General features: G+C 44.0%; 1 protein-coding gene across 2 annotated transcripts in view; it reads left to right on the plus strand.

Annotated features, from left to right (window-relative positions):
- Positions 1-20,263, plus strand: part of skap2 (src kinase associated phosphoprotein 2) — a 380,245-nt gene that overhangs the window by 285,969 nt on the left and 74,013 nt on the right. For both annotated transcript variants that reach the window (XM_085988646.1, XM_085988647.1), the window contains exon 10: positions 3,637-3,717. In XM_085988646.1, coding sequence (XP_085844772.1) covers positions 3,637-3,717 — 81 coding nt within the window. The remainder of the gene's footprint in view (positions 1-3,636; positions 3,718-20,263) is intronic.

A 20,263-nucleotide genomic window follows, 5' to 3' on the forward strand; every position in this document is an offset into this window, starting at 1 on the left:
ACGGCTACCCTTAAAGGTTTGTCACCATCCTCCGCCTGCTTCACGACGACGTGCAAGCCATGATCCTGACCAATGGTTCCACCACAGACCCAATTCACGTACGGACCGGGGTCAAGCAAGGCTGTGTCATCGCACCAACACTCTTCTCGATCTTCCTTGCTGCAGTGCTCCATCTCACCCTCAGTAAGCTCCCCGCTGGAGTGGAGCTAATTTACAGAACAAACAGGAAACTGTTCAACCTCCGTCGCCTCCAGTCCAGATCCAAGGTCGTCCCATCCTCTGTCATCGACTTACAGTATGCAGACGACGCTTGCATCTGCGCTCACTCGGACGTCGAACTCCAAACCATCATCAACACCTTCACCGAAGCATACGAGAGCATAGGCCTTACACTAAATATCCGTAAGACAAAGGTCCTCTGCCAACCTGCCCCCGCCACACAGTACTGCCCCCCAATTATCAAAATCCATGACAAGGCCTTGGACAACGTGGACCACTTTCCATACCTTTTCCCAAAATATATCTGCATTTTTCCCCTTTAAATTTCATCAGATGTCTATCTGATCAATCTACTAACCAGCCCATATCCTCCTGAAATCAATCTTCTTCATTTAACCACAGTCCCTATCTTTGTGTTGTCCAAGTTTACTAGTCAAAATCTCTCCTAGCTGGCTGTTAGTATTCTAATTTCAAGCAAGTATAACCCAGTATTCTAATTTCAAGCAAGTATAACCCAGTTCCTATCAGAAGTAAGGGCACAACACAAAAATGTTGATTATAATAGGGCAATTTTGAGTGTGGCTCATTCTGTTTATTTTCTAATTTCCTGGTTTCCTTGGACTGTAAACCAACTGTGGACAAAAGGGAAGACCAGCAACATCCTCTTGGGCTGTTGCTGATGCAAATCTGAACCACCCACGAGATGGTGCATAAGAATAGCCGTCCAATTTTCTCTCTCCTGTGGGGAAAATGCCTAACTTATGCACAACTAAGAAACTTTGTATTGAGAATTGTAGGTAATAGTCCTCCCATGTCTCTACGGTCTAGCTACATAGATAAAACAAAATACTAGTAAAATGCATTTCTCACTGTAGCTGTAGTACCACAGCAAAGATTCACTACGATCACAGTTTGAGAATTGTGCATTTTTTGAGTTTAAAAATATCCACCTTTGTTTTCTGTAATGCCTGCAATATTTAAATTAATCAGTCATATTTATATAAGCAATAAATTGAACAAATATTAATTAGGCATATTTATAACCATTGTAACCTTTTAAGCTCTGAAAAAAAACATGTATCATAAATTGTTTCTTATAATTTCATTATTTAAATTACTTAAATGTTTTATGCATGTATTTAACATGGTAAAGCAGTTGTTTGTATGTATTGCTGATGAGAAGTGACCCTTACTTTTGCCACTTCAAAGCTGTGTGATTAGAATGATAAGCCAAAATTTGAACAGTTTTGATGGCAGCTGAGTGGTGTGTAAATACAAGCTGTTTATTTGCCAGAACCTTCTAGATTTATGATTACTATGGAAACCACATAATGAATGCTTTACAACCATCTGTGTGGTTTGATTTTTTTTGCTGCATTGCTGAGTTTTTGTTTTACAGTACTATGGTTAAAATTCTGCAAATAACTTGTCAAATGTCAGTGTCAGCTGCAAACTGAACATAATTAATCACAAGATGACAACCTGTCAATCATCCAGACTAAGACATCATTGATTGATGTTATTATGTACAATGATCAAGAGAGGTGTGCTAATCAAAATGCTTGTTTTGTATTGTTTTATAAATCTCACTGTCAGTCTTAACCAATAGCTACCATGTATTCAACACAAGAGCATTATGTATTGTGACTGTTTAAAATTTGTCTGGTAGCACTGTTCCCAAAAGACTGGGTGGGGGTACAAGCACCAGTCTAATTTGCATTAATCTATAATACAGTGTTCTTTAAAAATCTATGTTTCAACATTAAAAGCTTGATATTTCTCAACCAAAAAACTTACAGGTGCATCCTGACTGGGAAGGTCTTGGGTTTGATCTCTCATCCTATCTCAGCAGGGGGAAATGTTAGGGACTGTACAATTGGCTGAGTGTTCCTAGGATAGGAGGGGGGTGGGGAGTCAGCCAGAGTGTCCACTACTCTTCATTACATAGTTACTCCTGCTGGAAAGTGAACGTGTGAATGTTGCATTAGGACAGAATTGGAATTAGGTGTGATGTCCCCTCATAGTCCTATTGCCACTCCTTGGACACACACATGAAAAAGTGTCCACTTGAGTGAGGTACAGGAAGTCTGCTGGTGGATGTGGAATAGTACCCCATTATAACATTTTAACTGGGATATATCTTTGGAGTGCCAAAACACATTTAAAATTCAAAATGCAGACTGGCATTTAATTGCAATGGCAGACTGCAATAAAGACAATGATGCAAGGTATGCATCTTCAGGACAATAATTTTTTGAAGTACTGTAACTTGTTTCTCTTCTGTCAGTTCCTTGTGGCCAGCAGCCCAAACTGTTTAGTACACCTCACAACCATAAGGACTGGTTGCAGAAGTAGCCTTATAAGTTTTAAATGTTCTGAAAATTGAGTCTTGGTGGTGGTTGATATGCAACCATCCTATACAAATGATGTAAAGATCAGTGGATTACCTAAGAAGTCAAGAAATACTTGATAGTTTTTGTTCCTTTGGTATTTATCTGAAATGTCATCCTATGGTAAAAATTCTACAGTTGCTTGAAATTCTGAATTCATACTAGATATGTATTGAATATAGTGTGATTTTTTTTTTTCTTCAACCTATGCCAAACTGTTTACTAAAAATTACAAAGAACTTAAAAGTTCAGCTGTGGAAAATAATGTTAAAAACCTCTGAACAACTACAGGTGTTGAGAATACATAATTATTCAAAGTAACTTGATCCTTTACAGCCTTGATACTTTACAATGGAAATTCTAGGCCACAAGTGTATGGGGGAAATAAGTGTGTAGAAATTGTTTGTGATTTGCAGAATGCACTATGATGGGTGCAATAACTTTCACATGATCTATTTCTGTGCATGCTACTGTAAATACTCACTTTCTTCTAAATTACTGGATGAACTTCTTTGTCATTGTTTAAAGAACTGAATTACAATACTGTACCTGGCACAGTAAAGACCACATTATCTGCTTTCATGATTGGCTACAAATCAGAATGGGACTTTAGGTTGTATTGTATTTTTCAACTGCTGAACTGATACCTTGCATCAGGTCTGGTGGACATGTATTTTTGGTCAGGTTGGGTCATGTCTTTTAAAGTGCCGTATTTTTTTCCATTTAGAATAAAGCACTTTACACAAAACTCTTCAGGAGAGATCAGGTTATGATTCAGGCTAGGTTAGATTTAATGTTTGCTGAGCTTCTTTCAATTGTTAGACTTATTTTAACTGCTGGGCTGTTGCTTCATTTTGATCAGATCTTTTATCAGCATCAAGCTGTAATTCAATTAACTGCCAATTTCAATTATTCACCAGGAGGGTCTCCTCCACAATGGTGGATAATCAGGTTCCACTGTAATTTAATTATTTAATGCATACAAATGATACTGTATTTATTATGATTATTACTTTTTTTTTACCAGAAGAGGAGAACGATTTCCCACAACCTCTACCATCATTCAATGAAGCTGAAAAGAGCCAACACAGTGGTGGGAGTGGAGCAGGTACAGTCATTGGAAATATTTTTGAATAATTTTAAGTTAAAGTTGAAGATAATTCTAGCATTTGCTGCTAGAATGTGCCCAAGCAGCTTGATTTTTATTTTAAAACAAGGCTCCATTTCACCAGGCAAATGGTGGAGTGGCCATATTGGAATGAAATAAGCCAAATGGTTCCCCTTGGAGCAGGTCAATTTCCTCTTATTGGTGTCACTGGATCATTGGTTGAGATTGAGCATCATTTTCCCTCCCACACTCACTTTTCTCCATGAACCATTTAAATGTTAATATTTGGAAAAACTAGCTACCTAGGACACCCATTCATAGCATTGACATCTAGAATTAACTTCCCTCCCTCTCGTTGTCCCTCAATCATGCTTCATGTTTCACTACACAATGAGTATCATCAGGCTATTCAACTGGGGAAAGCATCACAGCCAAGCCCAACCATATCCTCACCTGATGTCTACACAGTTGCACTTTCCACCAGGGGTCACTGTATAGTGCTCAGGTATGGAAATTCTGACCGATTTCCCCTCTTGCTTCCCTAGCTTGGATCAAACAACTTGGCACAGCAATACATACTGGCAAACTCACCTGCAACTTTCTGGTTTTGTACTGCACCAGGTGGTGCTTTAACTTATTAGGTGATTGGATTGTGTTCATTTTCCACTTTGTGAACAATACCTATTTGGAGGTGAGGTAGCCCTTTCAGCTTAAAGTACTTCTCCATCCCCTTCATAATTTTTTAATTATTTTTTTTTTGAATTTTAACTTTTAAAAAGGGGACATAATTTTTCAAGTGAGAAAGTATATTGGATTTCCGCCAGGCAGTTTGTGATAGGTCTGTCTTCAAATGGATCATAATGGTAATTAAGATCCTTCCTGGTTTAGGATGGTGATTCTAATTGGCTGGTACTGAATACAGGTAGTTTAATCTGTCCTGGGATAAACATGTAGGAATCAAAATCATACTGATCCTGCTCAATGAATTGAGAGCAGGCTGGAGACATACCTGCCAGATAAATCGTTTGAGAAAATCTTCCAATAGAGAGACCTCGGATGCCTTGGTAGCAACCTACTTTCTCATAAGGAAAAGCTAGGACTTCTGCTTAGTCTTGTAAACCTTTCAATATTCCTCGAATATTCTCCTTTAAAGTAAATAGTTGACCTAATGGCATACTTTAAAAAAAATATTAGCTAATTAGCCTCCCACTGAAAAAGTGATATTCAAAACTTTATAATAATGTATGCATCTTTTAATTCCCAAGTTGTTTGTATCCTTTGTATGAAGTATTTCATTTGATGATATCATGTATTGAATTAGGTAATATAAAGCAGCTGAGGTTTAACCCCTGACCCTAGCAGTAGAACAGTTCCTTGACGCAGAAGAACATCATAAATCTGATGGTATTTTTTCAAGCTTTTGAGCCCTCTATATGACCAATTTCTTTTAAGATTTTGTTGTTGATGTGTAAATTGGAGATTTAAACAACTTTGCCATTTGGTTCAGGTTTTTTTCTCCATAATCTGGTAACTGAGCTTTTAGAGATCCTAGTCCTACCAATGGCAGTGCTTTAGAAAGTAAGTTATGTTTATGGAGGTAGCCATTTTTAGCAATCTCACTGCTTTGATGAGTAATACTTCCTAGAAACCAACTGCAAACCAGCCAGTATCCCATTTACCAAAAAAACTACAGTGCAGAGCCTCCATATACAGTTAGTATATAAAAATTCTCTGAAAAGTGATTATCCTTCTCCCAATCATCACTTTCTACAGCATCCCCTATGGGAAGACAGGGAACCAGTCTGGCTTTTTTCCAATTTTATGTACTTGTGTGGCAGCAGCAAAGCTCATAAGTATTGATTAGTGTATGTGGGGGCCACTTGAGAAGGATTTATAAAATAAGCCAATTTAGTTCTGCCTAAATTAGTTTGTAATGACTCAATTACCTTTTATTTCTGTACAAAAGAGATTTAGGTGAATAAATTAGCAGATCATCATTGGGGAAGTGTCACCACTAAAGGACAGTTTATAGATATAATACACAGTTGCTGTCACACCTTTAAGATTGTAATATAGACATCTGTGTATACTTTGTGGTTTAGTGAAACAGACTTCTGTCATTCAGAGGCTGACATGGGACCTAGTTACCCCAGGGACAAACAATGTAGATGTCTCTGAAAAGGTCAACTTGACACAGGATCGACCCACTGCTCTGCCTGCTTTGATAAAAATCAGATAAACTTAAGACTGCTAATTGATCTGCAGCCCACTTAAATGTTGGCCATGCATATCTTCATTGCATATGATTAGTGTAGAAAGCAAATGAAGACTCATGGCTAAAATTGTGAAATGCTAGTGACAGACAAAATAAAATCAGAACAGGACATACCTGCATAGGGAGAGGTTTAGGGATATATTCTTATCTGCCTCAGTTTTGCATAAATGACTGAACTAATTATCAATCTAACTAGAGAACAGCTACATATGTTCAGTAGGATCATGAAAGTGTGACCTTGCACAGTTGCGTTTAATTTCCTGTAGGTCTGAAAACACGATGCATCACGAACTCAAGGACACGGAATTCGATAAGACAACTCTGAGACACAGAAAGTGGGGCAGATCTGCTTCTTATCAGGAATTTACACCTCCCCACAACCAAATGTCAACTAAAGCAGGCTTTACTATTGTATCTTTAATGTGTCCTGCGAGGAAATGCAGTCTGGGTCACCTTCCTCATCATGTACACCAAATACATCATTCCTTTAGTGCTGTCAAACAAAGAATGGGTGGACAGGCAGTATGTGCTCAGGAAGTTGCTTTTCAGATCATTTCCTATTACAGCATATGGAGAGGAAACAGAACCCAGTCTGAGGAAAACCCACAGAGGAAGTTAGAAGCAGGTTGCTGTTAGATTTTGGCTTACACATAAGCTTCACATAAAGGAAGTGGTCATTGGGTCATCTAATGATGGTACTTGAGGATAACCAGAAAACAAAGCCAGTGATTACTCATCTTAATTTGTTTGTTCTGTTTAAAAAAAAATAATAAAACTGCCCAATCTTGCTGTATTTTATCTGTGTGCCAAAAATTTAGTTTTCCCCTCTGAAATTTTCAAGGTGTTGACACAGTATTCAATATAAGCAATTGTGATGATGCTGCTGTTCAGTAATGACCTTTGCCCTTATCTGGACAGTTAACTTTGTAACACTAGAAGTTCGGTTGCTATGTAGAACAGAAAGTAGACAAGGGTATTTCTTTCTTGCTGAGTATCTCTTAATATGAACTTCTGACCTTGCTAAAGAATGTCAGATATTTTCAGTCCCACTTTGCTTTACAGAGAAGAAACTATTGTTTACATAAAATACTGGAGCTTTGGTTAGACATCAAGTGAAATATAAACCATGATGATAGCTGTAACAAAAGTATTTTTTCAGTAGTGCCCATTTTGTTCCAAACTACTGGCATTCTAAATGGTAGTTATTTTTTGATGGGGAGAAACAGTTATTTTCTTTGTTTTTAAAAAAAGAAGCATTATTACTGTCAAGTCATTGGGTAAGCTTTATGTTCAAAATAATAAAATTGGGAGGGGTGAGAAAGAAAGAGAGAGCTAAAATGCACAGCTTACTTACTTAAATGTAACTTTTGTACATAGGAACATTTTTCTAAGGCATTATACTTTCTCCTGTTCCCCAGTTTCAGGTCTTCTCATACCGCTCATACCTCTGCAACTAACCCTATCATCTCTATCACCCACTTCCTTTTACTTTATCCACTACCGCCCCCGTGTTCTCCCCCCCCCCCCCCCCCTCCCCCCCCCTCCCCCAAAACCTCTTGAAAAATTGCCTGGTCTTAAGTGACTGTACTGCTCAGCAGCATGGTTGAGAGTGGAAACTCAATGGGGGACAAATTCGGTTGGTTGCGCCACCCATTAGCGCCTAAAGAGGTCGAGAAGTGGGGCGCTAACCAACTAGCGCCCAGGCGCAGCGAACCCTGCACCTCTCCCCAAATTGAGCGGACATTTAGCGCCGGCGCTAAACCATAGCGCCCGCTCACCGGCGCACGCAGATCATGACGTCATTTCAGCGTGCAACGCCGTTGGGGCACCCCGGACCGGAAATTCAGTGGCACCCCCCTCCGTTCCGCCTGTCGCTACCAACGACTGGTTACCTGGAACGTTTCCCAGTCGCTGTCGGGCTGGGGGGGAGCTATTTAAAGGGGACTCTTCCTGGATTATTAGTGGTAGCCATTTTTGGACCACGCCTTCTGTGAGAGAGAGAGAGAGTTGCTCAGAGACAAACGGAGAGCCATTTCTGCAGTGAGCCAGCACTGGCTGAGGAACTTTAGCCTTCTGAACATAACTTTGCAGTTGGTAAGCTTCTCAACCGGCATAACTTTCAGTGCGCACTTACTATGGGGGCTGCATTGGATGGGAACGTCGTCCTTCTCAATCATATTGATAGGGCACAGAGACGCAGGGATAGAGTGGCAGGCATGGCCAGACGGAGGAGGGCCAACAGACGTCGGCACACGAGACCTTACGCTGCCAAGGTTTTCCGCCAACAGTTTTCGTATATCAACATGTTAGAGGAGCAGTGTTTCCGAAGGCTGCGCTTCAGTAAGGAGGTGGTCACTGAGCTCTGCCACCTGCTTCAGCCAGATCTGCAGCCTCAACTAAGGTGCAGGACATCTCTGTCGGTGGCTGTGAAGATCACTGTGGCTCTAAACTTCTATGCCAGCGGCTCCTTTCAGGCCGCTGCTGGGGACATTGCCAACATCTCACAGTTCGCGATGCATTGCTGCATCCATCAAGTGACTAATGCCCTCTTTAAAAGGAGACAGCAGTACATCTCCTTCCCAATGACCCCGGACAAGCAGCGAGAGCGCACAGAGGGCTTCGCAAGGATAGCGGGCTTCCCCATGGTGCAGGGCGCCATTGACTGCACGCATGTGGCTTTGCGGGCACCTCTAGAGAATGCGGAGGATTTCCGCAACCGAAAGGGGTTCCATTCTTTGAATGTGCAGCTGGTCTGTGACCACCGACAGCTGATACTCGCTGTCAATGGCCACTTTCCAGGCAGCAGCCATGACGCCGTCATCCTGCACCAGACTTCTGTGGCAGATCTTTTCGAAGCCCTGGCTCACCCAGGAGGCTGGCTTCTTGGGGACAAGGGCTAGCCTCTGTGCCCCTGACTGCTGACCCTGCTCCGTTCGCCCAGCACCCCTGCTGAAAAACGATACAACGAGAGCCATCAAGCGACCAGGAACATCGTGGAGCACACAGTCGGCGTGCTGAAGCAACGGTTCCACTGTCTGGACCATTCCGGAGGAGCCCTTCAGTACTCACCTGAGCGAGTCTCCCACTTCGTGGCTGTGTGTTGCATGCTGCATAACCTGGCAATCCTCAGGACCCAGCCAATGCCACGACATGATGATGGAGGGGGACTGGGACCGGGACCCGGGACTCAATCGGCTGGTGCACAGATTGCTGGCCTGCTGTGGCGTGGCGAGGGCCCCGGGGAATCCTGCCCGATCCAGCGAGGGTGGCAGCACTCCAGCGAAGCACTGGCACCTGCCACACAAGTGCTAAGTCCTGGACAGATTCCTTGCCAGTGTCTCAATGGAATCGGGCATCCTTGCCACTGCAGCCATGAGCTCAGTGTGCCTCTGCCCAGCCTGGGCGCTCATTTCTGCGAGGGCACGCACCTCTTCTGCACTCTGTGCAGCAGCACTCGCGGCCCGACTCGCCCTCCGGGGAGACGGCCCCCGAGCTTCCCTACCCCCCTCGCGTTGCTGCAGGCCGCTGGGTCCTGGAGCTGCATCCTCCTCCGACCATTCCCCCCCGCTCCCCTCCAGGGAAGGCGTCTCCCCAGTCTGGACATGGGCTGGCTCACCTGAGGGTGGCACGGATGGTCCGGCTTCCTTCTCCTCCTCACCTCCAGAGTCACTCGCACTGGCAGCTTGAGGGCCCGCCTCCCGAGCTGGTGATGCAGCATCTGAAAGCAGTAAGGTTCAAGAGTGGCTTTAGCGAAAGGACAGGGTGGCAGCAAGGGATGCATGAATGCTACAATGCTCTGAGTTGGCTCGAGAGTGCAAAAGCATGCTGGTGTGGGGAACAAGTGGAAGCAGAGAGGTCAAAAAGGTGATGACTTTACCATTGCTTTCCACAATGGGGTCGGCATCTCCAGAGGCGACGGGGCCAATCATCCGGCTTGCCACAATCCAATGGACTCGCTCCTCCAGGTCTGTGAGGGTCTGCAGGTGAGGCCGGCCTCCTCCGGTCCGATGCTGTTGCCTTCTATTATGGGCCAGCTTGGCCTGCAAGAGAAAGGACGGGGTGTGAGGAAACCTGCAACCCTGATCTGGGATGACACGCCTCCCATGGTCGATTAGCCCTTACATTATGCTGCCCTGATCTGGGATGACATGCCTCCCATGGTCGATTAGCCCTTACATTATGCTGCCCTGATCTGGGATGACATGCCTCTCATGGTCGATTAGCCCTTACATTATGCTGCCCTGATCTGGGATGACATGCCTCCCATGGTCGATTAGCCCTTACATTATGCTGCCCTGATCTGGGATGACATGCCTCTCATGGTCGATTAGCCCTTACATTATGCTGCCCTGATCTGGGATGACATGCCTCCCATGGTCCAGGAGCCCTTACATTATGCACAGAGCTGAATGTGCGTGTGTGTTTCCAGAAAGGGCCATGGGTGCTGGATGACAGCTGGCCATTGGGGCTTTGCACACCCTCTGGCCATAAAGTGAGGTCCAGATGGATGGGTGAAGATGATTCTGAAAAAGGCACTCACCCTGACGACCCGAGTGAGGTCGTTGAACTTCTTCCTGCATTGCACAGGAGTCCTGGGAACCATGCTGCTGGAGGTGACTCTGTTGGAAACCTCCCTCCAAGCTCTGCGATAGTCGCTGTGCTGAGGCCTCCTGCCATTCTCTGGGTAGAGTACAGATCACCTGCGCTCCACCGTGCCAACCAGAGCATCCAGTGCCCCCTCGCTGAAGCGCTGCGTTCTCTCCCTGGCCCCCTCCATGTTCAGGCAGTTGTCGACGCCACAGGTAGGTTACCGCCGAGTTTGAGGCCTCCGATGCGCAGGGTGTGGCTGGAGATGATGATCGATCCGCCCCTTTAAGAGCTGTCCGGTGCCAGCGTGTCTGGCCGCACTCGATAATTGACAGCACCTACGCCCCACCTGCGCTCCACCCGCGGAGATATTGCGTCGCGCCGCCGGGTTAGCGCCTTAAGACTGTCGTGCAGCGCCTGATTTAGCGCCACAATCACCTTCAGGGACGCAGGTACCCAATATCGCTGGAGGTGGCGATAATTTGCGCCTGGCGCTAAACTTTGCGCACCGCCAATACTAGCGCCCCAAACGGGGCGATACGGAATTTCTCCCCCAATGTGTGGTGAATCACAGGAATACAGCTATGGTGTTGTGCCACCTTGCAGATATAAATGATCCACATCCTTAACCCTTACGTCACTAGAGTATAGTCATTTAGTAGAACACCACCTGTGTTTTACAATTTTTTTTGTATCAAATCAATTTAAACACATCTATGATGCAAACAGGTCTATCCTTACCTGTACTTCTAAGCTTAAAAACTGACCTCTAAAGCCAGTATTTATTCAATGAAAACCCAGTGGGTTAAAAATTCAACTTGAGCAGTAGCACAAAACAGGCTATAGCGAATTGGTAGCCCATTTTACAGTCTGCCCAGTTGTCTTTTCCATTGAAGTCAATGGAAAAGAAAATTAGGCGAAGGGCAATTTATACAATCCACCCAAACAAATTTATATCCGTGCTGTTAAAATTTGAACCAACCTCCTAAATGAACAGTAGTAGGATGATGAGGGAGAAAAGGAATGCACAATTTTTATAATTTATTTTGTTTTTTGGAAAATAAGTATGTAAAAGATAGGTAGAAAACAATGGCCTGAATTTGAGGTCAGCAGCGAAGCGAAGACATTTGCTACTGGCCCCGAAGTCCACTCGGCACAGGGGTCTTGCAATCCCTGTTTTGAGAACTTGAATTCAATTCAACCGAACTTAATGGGGATCCCCTTGTGCGAAGTGCTGTGACATCAATGGGCTGTCTAAGCAGGCAATCAAAACTCAGAATTCTCACAGACAGCCAACAAGGTAGTGGGTAAGCCCTTAAAATTCTAACTTTTAAAAATAGTTAGAGGCAGCAAAAGAAAGATTGGGGTTGTCACAGGGGAAAAGGCAAAACTAAAATAAAGATGCATAATTTTAAAAAAGATTTTTAATTTTTTTTTTTGGAAAAGTTTCTTAATTTAAATTTTTATTACAATGGACAGATTTCACACTGCACAAAATTAAAATTTGTTTTCCAGGCCCTTAACATTTGTTTAGCAGTCAATAACACTATTAAAACCCCAGGTACACCTAATCCCTATGTGTCTAACCTTTAGTGGGAAATTTAACAGCGTATTTACTGTGGAAGAGCCAAAGTTTTCGTCAGTTTCAATGATTTACGAGATTTCACTGATTGCCGGCAAGGGGGGGGTGGGGTGGGGGGGGTGGCGCACAGTGAAGCCAGTTTCGGAGTTCTCATTGACAGACCACAACTTCGGGATTTCATTGAAACTTATAAAATTCTAACAGGACTAGAAAGACTAGATGCAGGAAGGCTGTTCCCGATGGCGGGGAGTCCAGGACCAGGGGTCACAGTCTAAGGATAAGGGGAACTAGATGTAATATCTCCAAGTTTGCAGACGACACAAAGCTGGGTGGGCGTGTGTGCTGTGAGGAGGATGCCGAGAAACTCCAGTATGATTTGGGTTGGGTGATTGGGCAGAAGCATGGCAGATGCAATATAACGTGGATAAATGGAAAGTTATCCACTTTGATGTCAAAAACAAGAAGGCAGATTATTATCTGAATGGCAATAGATTGGGAGAAGGGGAAGTGCAACGAGACCTGGGTGTCCTTGTGCACCAGTAGCTGAAGGTAAACATGCAGGTGCAGCAGGCGGTTAAGAAGGCAAATGGTATGTTGACCTTCGTAGCGAGAGGGTTTGAGTACAGGAATAAGGATGTCTTGCTGCAGTTGTACAGGGCCTTGGCGAGACCACATCTTGAGTATTGTGTGCAGTTTTGGTCACCTTATCTGAGGAAGGATGTTCTTGCCATGGAAGGAGTTCAGCGAAGATTCACCAGGCTGATACCTGGGATGGCAGGAATGACGTATGAGGAGAGATTGGGTTGATTGGGCTTATACTCGCTGGAGTTTAGAAGAATGAGAGGGGATCTCATTGAAACTTATAAAATTCTAACAGGACTAGACAGACTAGATGCAGGAAGGATGTTCCCGATGGTCGGGGAGTCCAGAACCAGTGGAAACAGTCTAAGGATAAGGGGTAAGCCATTTAGGACAGAAATGAGGAGGAATTTCTTCACCCAGAGAGTGGTGAACCTGTGGAATTCTCTACCACAGAAGACAGTTGAGGCCAATTCATTAAATATATTCAAGAAAGAGTTAGATATATTTCTTAAAGCTAAGGGGATCAAGGGATATGGGGAGAAAGCAGGGATAGGGTACTGAATTTGGATGATCAGCCATGATCGCATTGAATGGCGGAGCAGGCTCGAGGGGCCGAATGGCCTACTCCTGCTCCTATTTTCTATGTTTCTATATTTCCGCATGTACTTGCGTATGTGCCAAATGCTGAAGTTGCGGTCAGTTTCAAAGGCAGTATGGTGGCGTACGCCACCATACCGACAGCAAATTCAGGGCTATTAACATTTTAATAAAGGTATGGAGAAAGAATGAAGCAAAAAGATAACGGAGAAAGCAGATCTAAATTATGTTTAAAGTGCTATTCTAATAGTGTAGGATTAATGTTATCGTAATGGATCTAGTCCTGAGACTTAAGTAGCTTTATTTCTGTAATAATGTTTCTTTAAGTATTATTGTGCATGGGCTAAAAACTTAAAAACCTGTCAACATTTTTTTTAAATTCGTTTTTATGGGATGTGGGTGTCACTGGCGAGGCCAGTATTTATTGCCCATCCCTAATTGCCCTTGAGAAGGTGGTGGTGAGCCGCCTTCTTGAACCGCTGCAGTCCATGTGGTGATGGTACTCCCACAGTGCTGTTAGGTGGGGAGTTCCGGGTTTTTGACCCAGCGACGATGAAGGATCGGTGATATACTTCTAAGTCAGGATGGTGTGTGACTTGGAGTTGGTGGTGTTCCCATGCGCCTGCTGCCCTTGTCCTTCTAGGTGGAAGAGGTTGCGGGTTTGGAAGGTGCTGCCGAAGTAGCCTTGGCGAGTTGCTGCAGTGCATCTTATAGATGATGCACACTGCAGCCATGGTACGCCGGTGGTGGAGGGAGTGAATGTTTAAGGTGGTGGATGGGGTGCCAATCAAGCGGGTTGCTTTGTCCTGGACGATGTCGAGCTTCTTGAGTGTTGTTGGAGCTGCACTCACCAGGCAAGTGGAGAGTATTCCATCACACTCCTGACTTGTGCCTTGTAGATGGTGGAAAGGCTTTGGGGAGTCAGGAGGTGAGACACTCGCCACAGAATACCCAGCCTCTGACCTGCTCTTGTTGCCACAGTATTTATGTGGTTGGTCCAGTTAAGTTTCTGGTCAATGGTGACCCCCAGGATGTTGATGGTGGGGGATTTGGCGATGGTAATGCTGTTGAATGTCAAGAGGAGGTGGTTAGACTCTTGCTTGTTGGAGATAGTCATTGCCTGGCACTTCTGTGGCGCGAATGTTACCTGCCAATTATCAGCCCAAGCCTGAACATCGTCCAGGTCTTGTTGCATGCGGGCATGGACTGCTTCATTATCTGAGGAATTGTGAATGACGCTGAACACTCTGCAGTCATCAGTGAACATCCACACTTCTGATCATATGATGGAGGGAAGGTCATTGATGAAGCAGCTGAAGATGGTTGGGTCTAGGCACTGCCCTGAGGAACTCTGCAGCGATGTCCTGGGGCTGTGATGATTGACCTTCAACCACCACAACCACCTTCCTTTGTGCTAGGTATGACCCTAGCCAGTGGAGAGTTTTCCCCCCGATTCCCATTGACTTCAGTTTTACTAGGGCTCCTTGATGCCACACTCAGTCAAATGCTGCCTTGATGTCAAGGGCAGTCACTCTCACCTCACCTCTGGAATTCAGCTCATTTGCCCATGTTTGGACCAAGGCAGAATTCAAACTGGACATCAGTGAGCAGGTTATTGGTGAGTAAGTGCCGCTTGATAGCACTGTCGATGACACCTTCCATCACTTTGCCAATGATTGCGAGTAGACTGATGGGGAGGTAATTGGCCGGGTTGGATTTGTCCTGCTTTTTGTGGGCAGGACACACCTGGGCAGTTTTCCACATTGTCGGATATCATCATAATCATAATCAACTTTATTGTCATTGTTAGTGCACAAGTGCAGTACAACAAAATGTAGGCTTGTGGCTCCCGAGAGTGTACATTTAGATTAAGACATTTAAACATTCAACATTCATTTGGCTTGTAATACATTAACATAAACATAACCATAATAAAGTGCATTGGCAGATGTGCAGGCTTTAGAGTTTATTTGTGGAGTTCAGTAGGATGACAGCCCTGGGAAAGAAGCTGTTCCTAAATCTGGTCGTTCGGGTGCGAATGCATCTGTAGCGTCTCCCAGATGGCAGGAGGGCGAACAGACTGTGGCTGGGGTGGGTAGGGTCTTTGATGATGGTCCGTGACCTCCGTAAACAGCGTTTCTGCTATATGTGCTCTATGGTCGGTAGCCGGGTGCCGGTAATGCGTTGGGCAGTTTTGACTACCCGCTGCAGGGTTTTCCGGTCATAGTAGCTACAGCTGCCATACCATACTGTGATACAGTTCGTCAGGATGCTCTCTATTGTGCAGCGGTAAAAGTTAGAGAGGATCGGGGTGACCGGTTACATCCCTTCAGCCTCCTTAGGAAATATAGGCGCTGCTGGGCCTTCTTCACCAGAGAGGAGGTATTGAGGGACCAGGAGAGGTCTTCCGTGATGTGGACTCCGAGGAACTTAAAGCTGTCCACCCTTTCCACCACAGCCCCGTGGATGTGGATGGGGGTGTGACTTCCGCCTTTAGACTTCCTGAAGTCCACAATGATTTCTTTGGTTTTCTTGATGTTAAGGGCCAGGTTGTTATTGGCGCACCACTTCACTAGATGCTGGACCTCCTCCCTGTAGGCTGACTCATCGTTTTTGGTGATCTGGCCTACTACCGTGGTATCATCCGCAAACTTGATGATGGTGTTGGAACCATGAACAGCCACACAGTCGTGGGTGAAGAGGGAGTAGAGGAGGGGGCTCAGCACACATCCTTGTGGGGCCCCCGTGTTCAGGGTCAGCGGGGGGGAGGTGTGGTTACCTAATTTGACAGACTGGGGTCTGTTTGTTAGGAAGTCCAGGGTCCAGTTGCAGAGGGAAGTGTTCAGGCCAAGAGTGTGGAGTTTGGTGGCCAGCTTGTTGGGGACGATAGTGTTGAATGCTGAGCTGTAGTCTATGAACAGCATTCTGATGTAGGTCTCTTTACCGTCTAAGTGATTCAGTGCAGAGTGTAGAGCAGTTGTGATTGCATCCTCCGTTGATCTGTTTGCACGATAGGCAAACTGGTGTTGGTCAAGAGAGGCGGGAACACTGGCTTTGATGTGAGCCAGGACCAGTCTCTCTCAACACTTCATTATGATGGGTGTGAGTGCGACAGGTCGATAGTCGTTCAGGCACGTCACAGCCGATTGCTTTGGCACAGGAATAATGGTAGCGGTCTTGAAGCATGTAGGGACTACTGCCTGGGCCAATGACAGATTGAAGATGGCAGTGAAGACATCAGCCAGCTGATCAGCACGTTCCTTGAGTACCCGTCCAGGGATGCTATCCGGTCCAGCAGCCTTTCGTGTGTTCACTCCGCGTAGAACACCCCTTACGTCGGAGGTCGACAGAGTGAGCACCTGGTCTTCCAGGGGTGGCAAGGCTTTGGTAGCCGGCTCCCTGTTGTCCCTGTCGAAGCGAGCGTAGAAGTTGTTAAGCTCCTCCGGAAGGGAGGCATCGCTATGTTGCAGCTATGGAAATAGGAATTTCCTTGTACTCCTTTCTGAATGTCTTAAAGAAAATGTTCATTTTAGATATTTTAGATTACATTTAAAGCAAAGAAATGTATGTCATTTAAGTGTATATGTATTTGTTTTAATGAGTACCAAATCATCAGTTGGCCTATGCTAAATATTTCAGGCAGTCTTATTAAATATTCATCAGTTCAGACACCCTACATTCATTAATATTTAGTATACACAATATCAAATTGAAGTGAGGCAGCATTTGATATCCAATACATTTAGATTATATCAGTTTACAATGGCAAACCCTTTGGAGCTGCAGCAGTACTTGAGTTCATTTTAGACTGTTTACGCTAGTCTGATTCAAATCCCATTAGGTGGTTGAGTTTTTTTCAAATCATATGGGTAGCTCAGCATTTTTAATCTGATCAGGTGTTGGGCTAAATTAGTTCACTTTGTGCAACTTGGTGTATTAACTTCAGAACAAACCTTGATTTACAACTGTAGTGTAAACAGGACTTGGGATAACACGTATTCAATACTGAGTGCAGTGAGATGTAAACTAAGGGAAACAGCATTTGGAGATGTTTATTACTACTAATAAAACTTAGTTTTAAAAAAGCAAGGGGATTTACAAATCGTGCATTTATTATTGTTTTAAATAAAAACTCATGAAATTGGATTGCATGGAAAGTGTTTTAAACTGAATATTAATATGTTTAAAAAAAATACTTGACTATAAAAGTATAGGCTTCAGTGATATACCTTGTAAATAACGATAAGAAATATCTTATGCAGACTAAACTTTTGAATCATGATAAGAATAACTGAGTACATGTGAAAAGTTTGAAATGTATTTTGCTTGGATGATTGACATGCTAACTAATTATTCTCTACTAATCTGATTCCAGTTTTCCTTGTTTAGTAAGGAGAAAAGAAGCCATACTGAGGTCATTTGATATTAACTAATCTCACTAATTTCTGAGACACGCACAAATAACTTAACCTGCTTAAATGTATAGCTGTGACATATGTCATAATTGAGCAACCAACTTGACGTGCTGTCTAGGGATCACATTACAGATTGTGAGCTAAACTGCCAATGTCAAACATAGCCCCAGAATTTGCTCAATAGGGTTACAGGAAAACCTAGAACGCATTATAACCCCACTAGCATGGAATATTGCACAGGAACTTGTTCCTAGTAATAAAGCTTTAAGCTTTTGGGGGCAGTGTTAGTTGAGCTGTAAAAGACCAAGAATGCTTTTGCTAAACAAGTCATCAATTAGCTAATTGCTGGAATGTCAGGTTGAAAATCACAAGACTATGTAAGAGAATTTGAGATAAATGAATGTTACATAGAAACATAGAAGATAGGAGCAGGAGTCGGCCATTTGGCCCCTCGAGCCTGCTGCACCATTTAATGAGATCATGGCTGATCATCCAAATTCAGTACCCTGTCCCTCCTTTCTCCCGATATCCCTTGATCCCTTTAGCCTTAAGAAATATATCTAACTCCTTCTTGAATATGTTTAATGAGTTGAGACCAATTGCTTTTTGTGGTAGAGAATTCCACAGGTTCACCACTCTCTGGGTGAAGAAATTCCTCCTCATCTCTGTCCTAAATGGCTTACCCCTTATCTTTAGACTGTGACCCCTGGTTCTGGACTCCCCTGCCATCGGGAACATCCTTCCTGCATCTAGTCTGTCTAGTCCTGTTAGAATTTTATAAGTTTCAATGAGATCCCCTCTCATTCTTCTAAACTCCAGCGAATATAAGCCCAACCGACCCAATCTCTCCTCATACGTCATCCCTGCCATCCCAGGTATCAGTCTGGTGAATCTTCGCTGCACTCCCTCCATGGCAAGAACATCCTTCCTCAGATAAGGCGACCAAAACTGCACACAACACTCAAGGTGTGGTCACACCAAGGCCCTGTACAACTGCAGCAAGACATCCTTGCTCCTGTACTCGAATCCTCTCGCTATGAAGGCCAACATACCATTTGCCTTCCTAACCACCTGCTGCACCTGCATGCTTACCTTCAGCGACTGGTGCACAAGGACACCCAGGTCTCGTTGCACTTCCCCTTCTCCCAATCTATTGCCGTTCAGATAATCTGCCTTCCTGTTTTTGCCACCAAAGTGGATAACCTCGCATTTATCCACATTATACTGCATCTGCCCAATCACCCAACCTGTCCAAATCATACTGGAGTTTCTCGGCATCCTCCTCACAGCACACACGCCCACCCAGCTTTGTGCCGTCTGCAAACTTGGAGATATTACATCTAGTTCCCTCGTCTAAATCATTAATATATATTGTGAATAGCTGGGGCCCTAGCACAGATCCCTGCAGTACCCCACTAGTCACTGCCTTCCACTCGGAAAAAGACCCGTTTATTCCAACTCTTGCTTCCTGTCTGCCAACCAGTTCTCTATCCAAGTCAGTACCTTACCCCCAATCCCATGTGCTTTAACTTTACACGCTAATCTCTTATGCGGGACCTTATCGAAAGCCTTCTGAAAGTCCAAATACACCACATCCACTGGTTCTCCCTTATCTATTCTACCAGTTACATCCTCAACAAATTCCAGTAGATTAGTCAAGCACGATTTACCTTTTGTAAATCCATGTTGACTTTGTCCGATCCTGTCACTGTTTTCCAAGTGCTCTGCTATTACATCTTTTATAATGGACTCTAGCATTTTCCCCACTACCGATGTCAGGCTTACCGGTCTATAATTCCCCGTTTTCTCTCTACCACCTTTTTTGAATAGTGGGGTTACATTATATACAGTTATTATTTGATGTCTTATGGTGGTGGTATTGTCTAACTGAACTTTAAGTCCCCATACACTCATATAAAAGTACAATGTTTTATACAGGGAGAGTATGTACCACAATAATAATCAAGATTTTAATAATGAAATCGTTTAACTCAAAACATATTTTAAATGGAGAAGAGCCCGTGGCAAATATAAATAATATCCATAGCAACATTCAAGAGTAAAGATATTTTAACATTAAATAAAATTTATTTTTATTTTGTAATTAACTAGTTAAGATGTAAATGCACCTTTGATCCCATGGTTACAATGTTAAACCATAACAAGCCAATGACGAAAGGTCATTGACCTGAAATGTTAACTCTGTTACCTCTCCACAGATGCTGCCTGACCTGCTGAGTATTTCCAGCATTTTCTGTTTTTATTTTCCAAAAATAAAAACTCGGGGGAGGGGTGGGGGGTAAATATTCTTGAGGTTCTCCCATTCATCTGCAGTAACTTTGCTGGAAGAGCCGTCAAAACCCTGCAAAAATGGCATTTATGTTGTTTTCCCAGGTTTTCTGCACCTGTTCCGCTGAAGTTATGGTGGATAAGTGTGAGAATCACCATGGCAATGCACCCCTTTAGTATTAGCCACAGTGTATTAACAGACGAAAGAGGAACAGGAGA

The sequence above is a fragment of the Somniosus microcephalus genome, chromosome 5 (assembly GCF_052327205.1).
Source record: "Somniosus microcephalus isolate GS21.2 chromosome 5, FLI_Smic_1.0, whole genome shotgun sequence".
Lineage (NCBI taxonomy): Eukaryota > Metazoa > Chordata > Chondrichthyes > Squaliformes > Somniosidae > Somniosus > Somniosus microcephalus.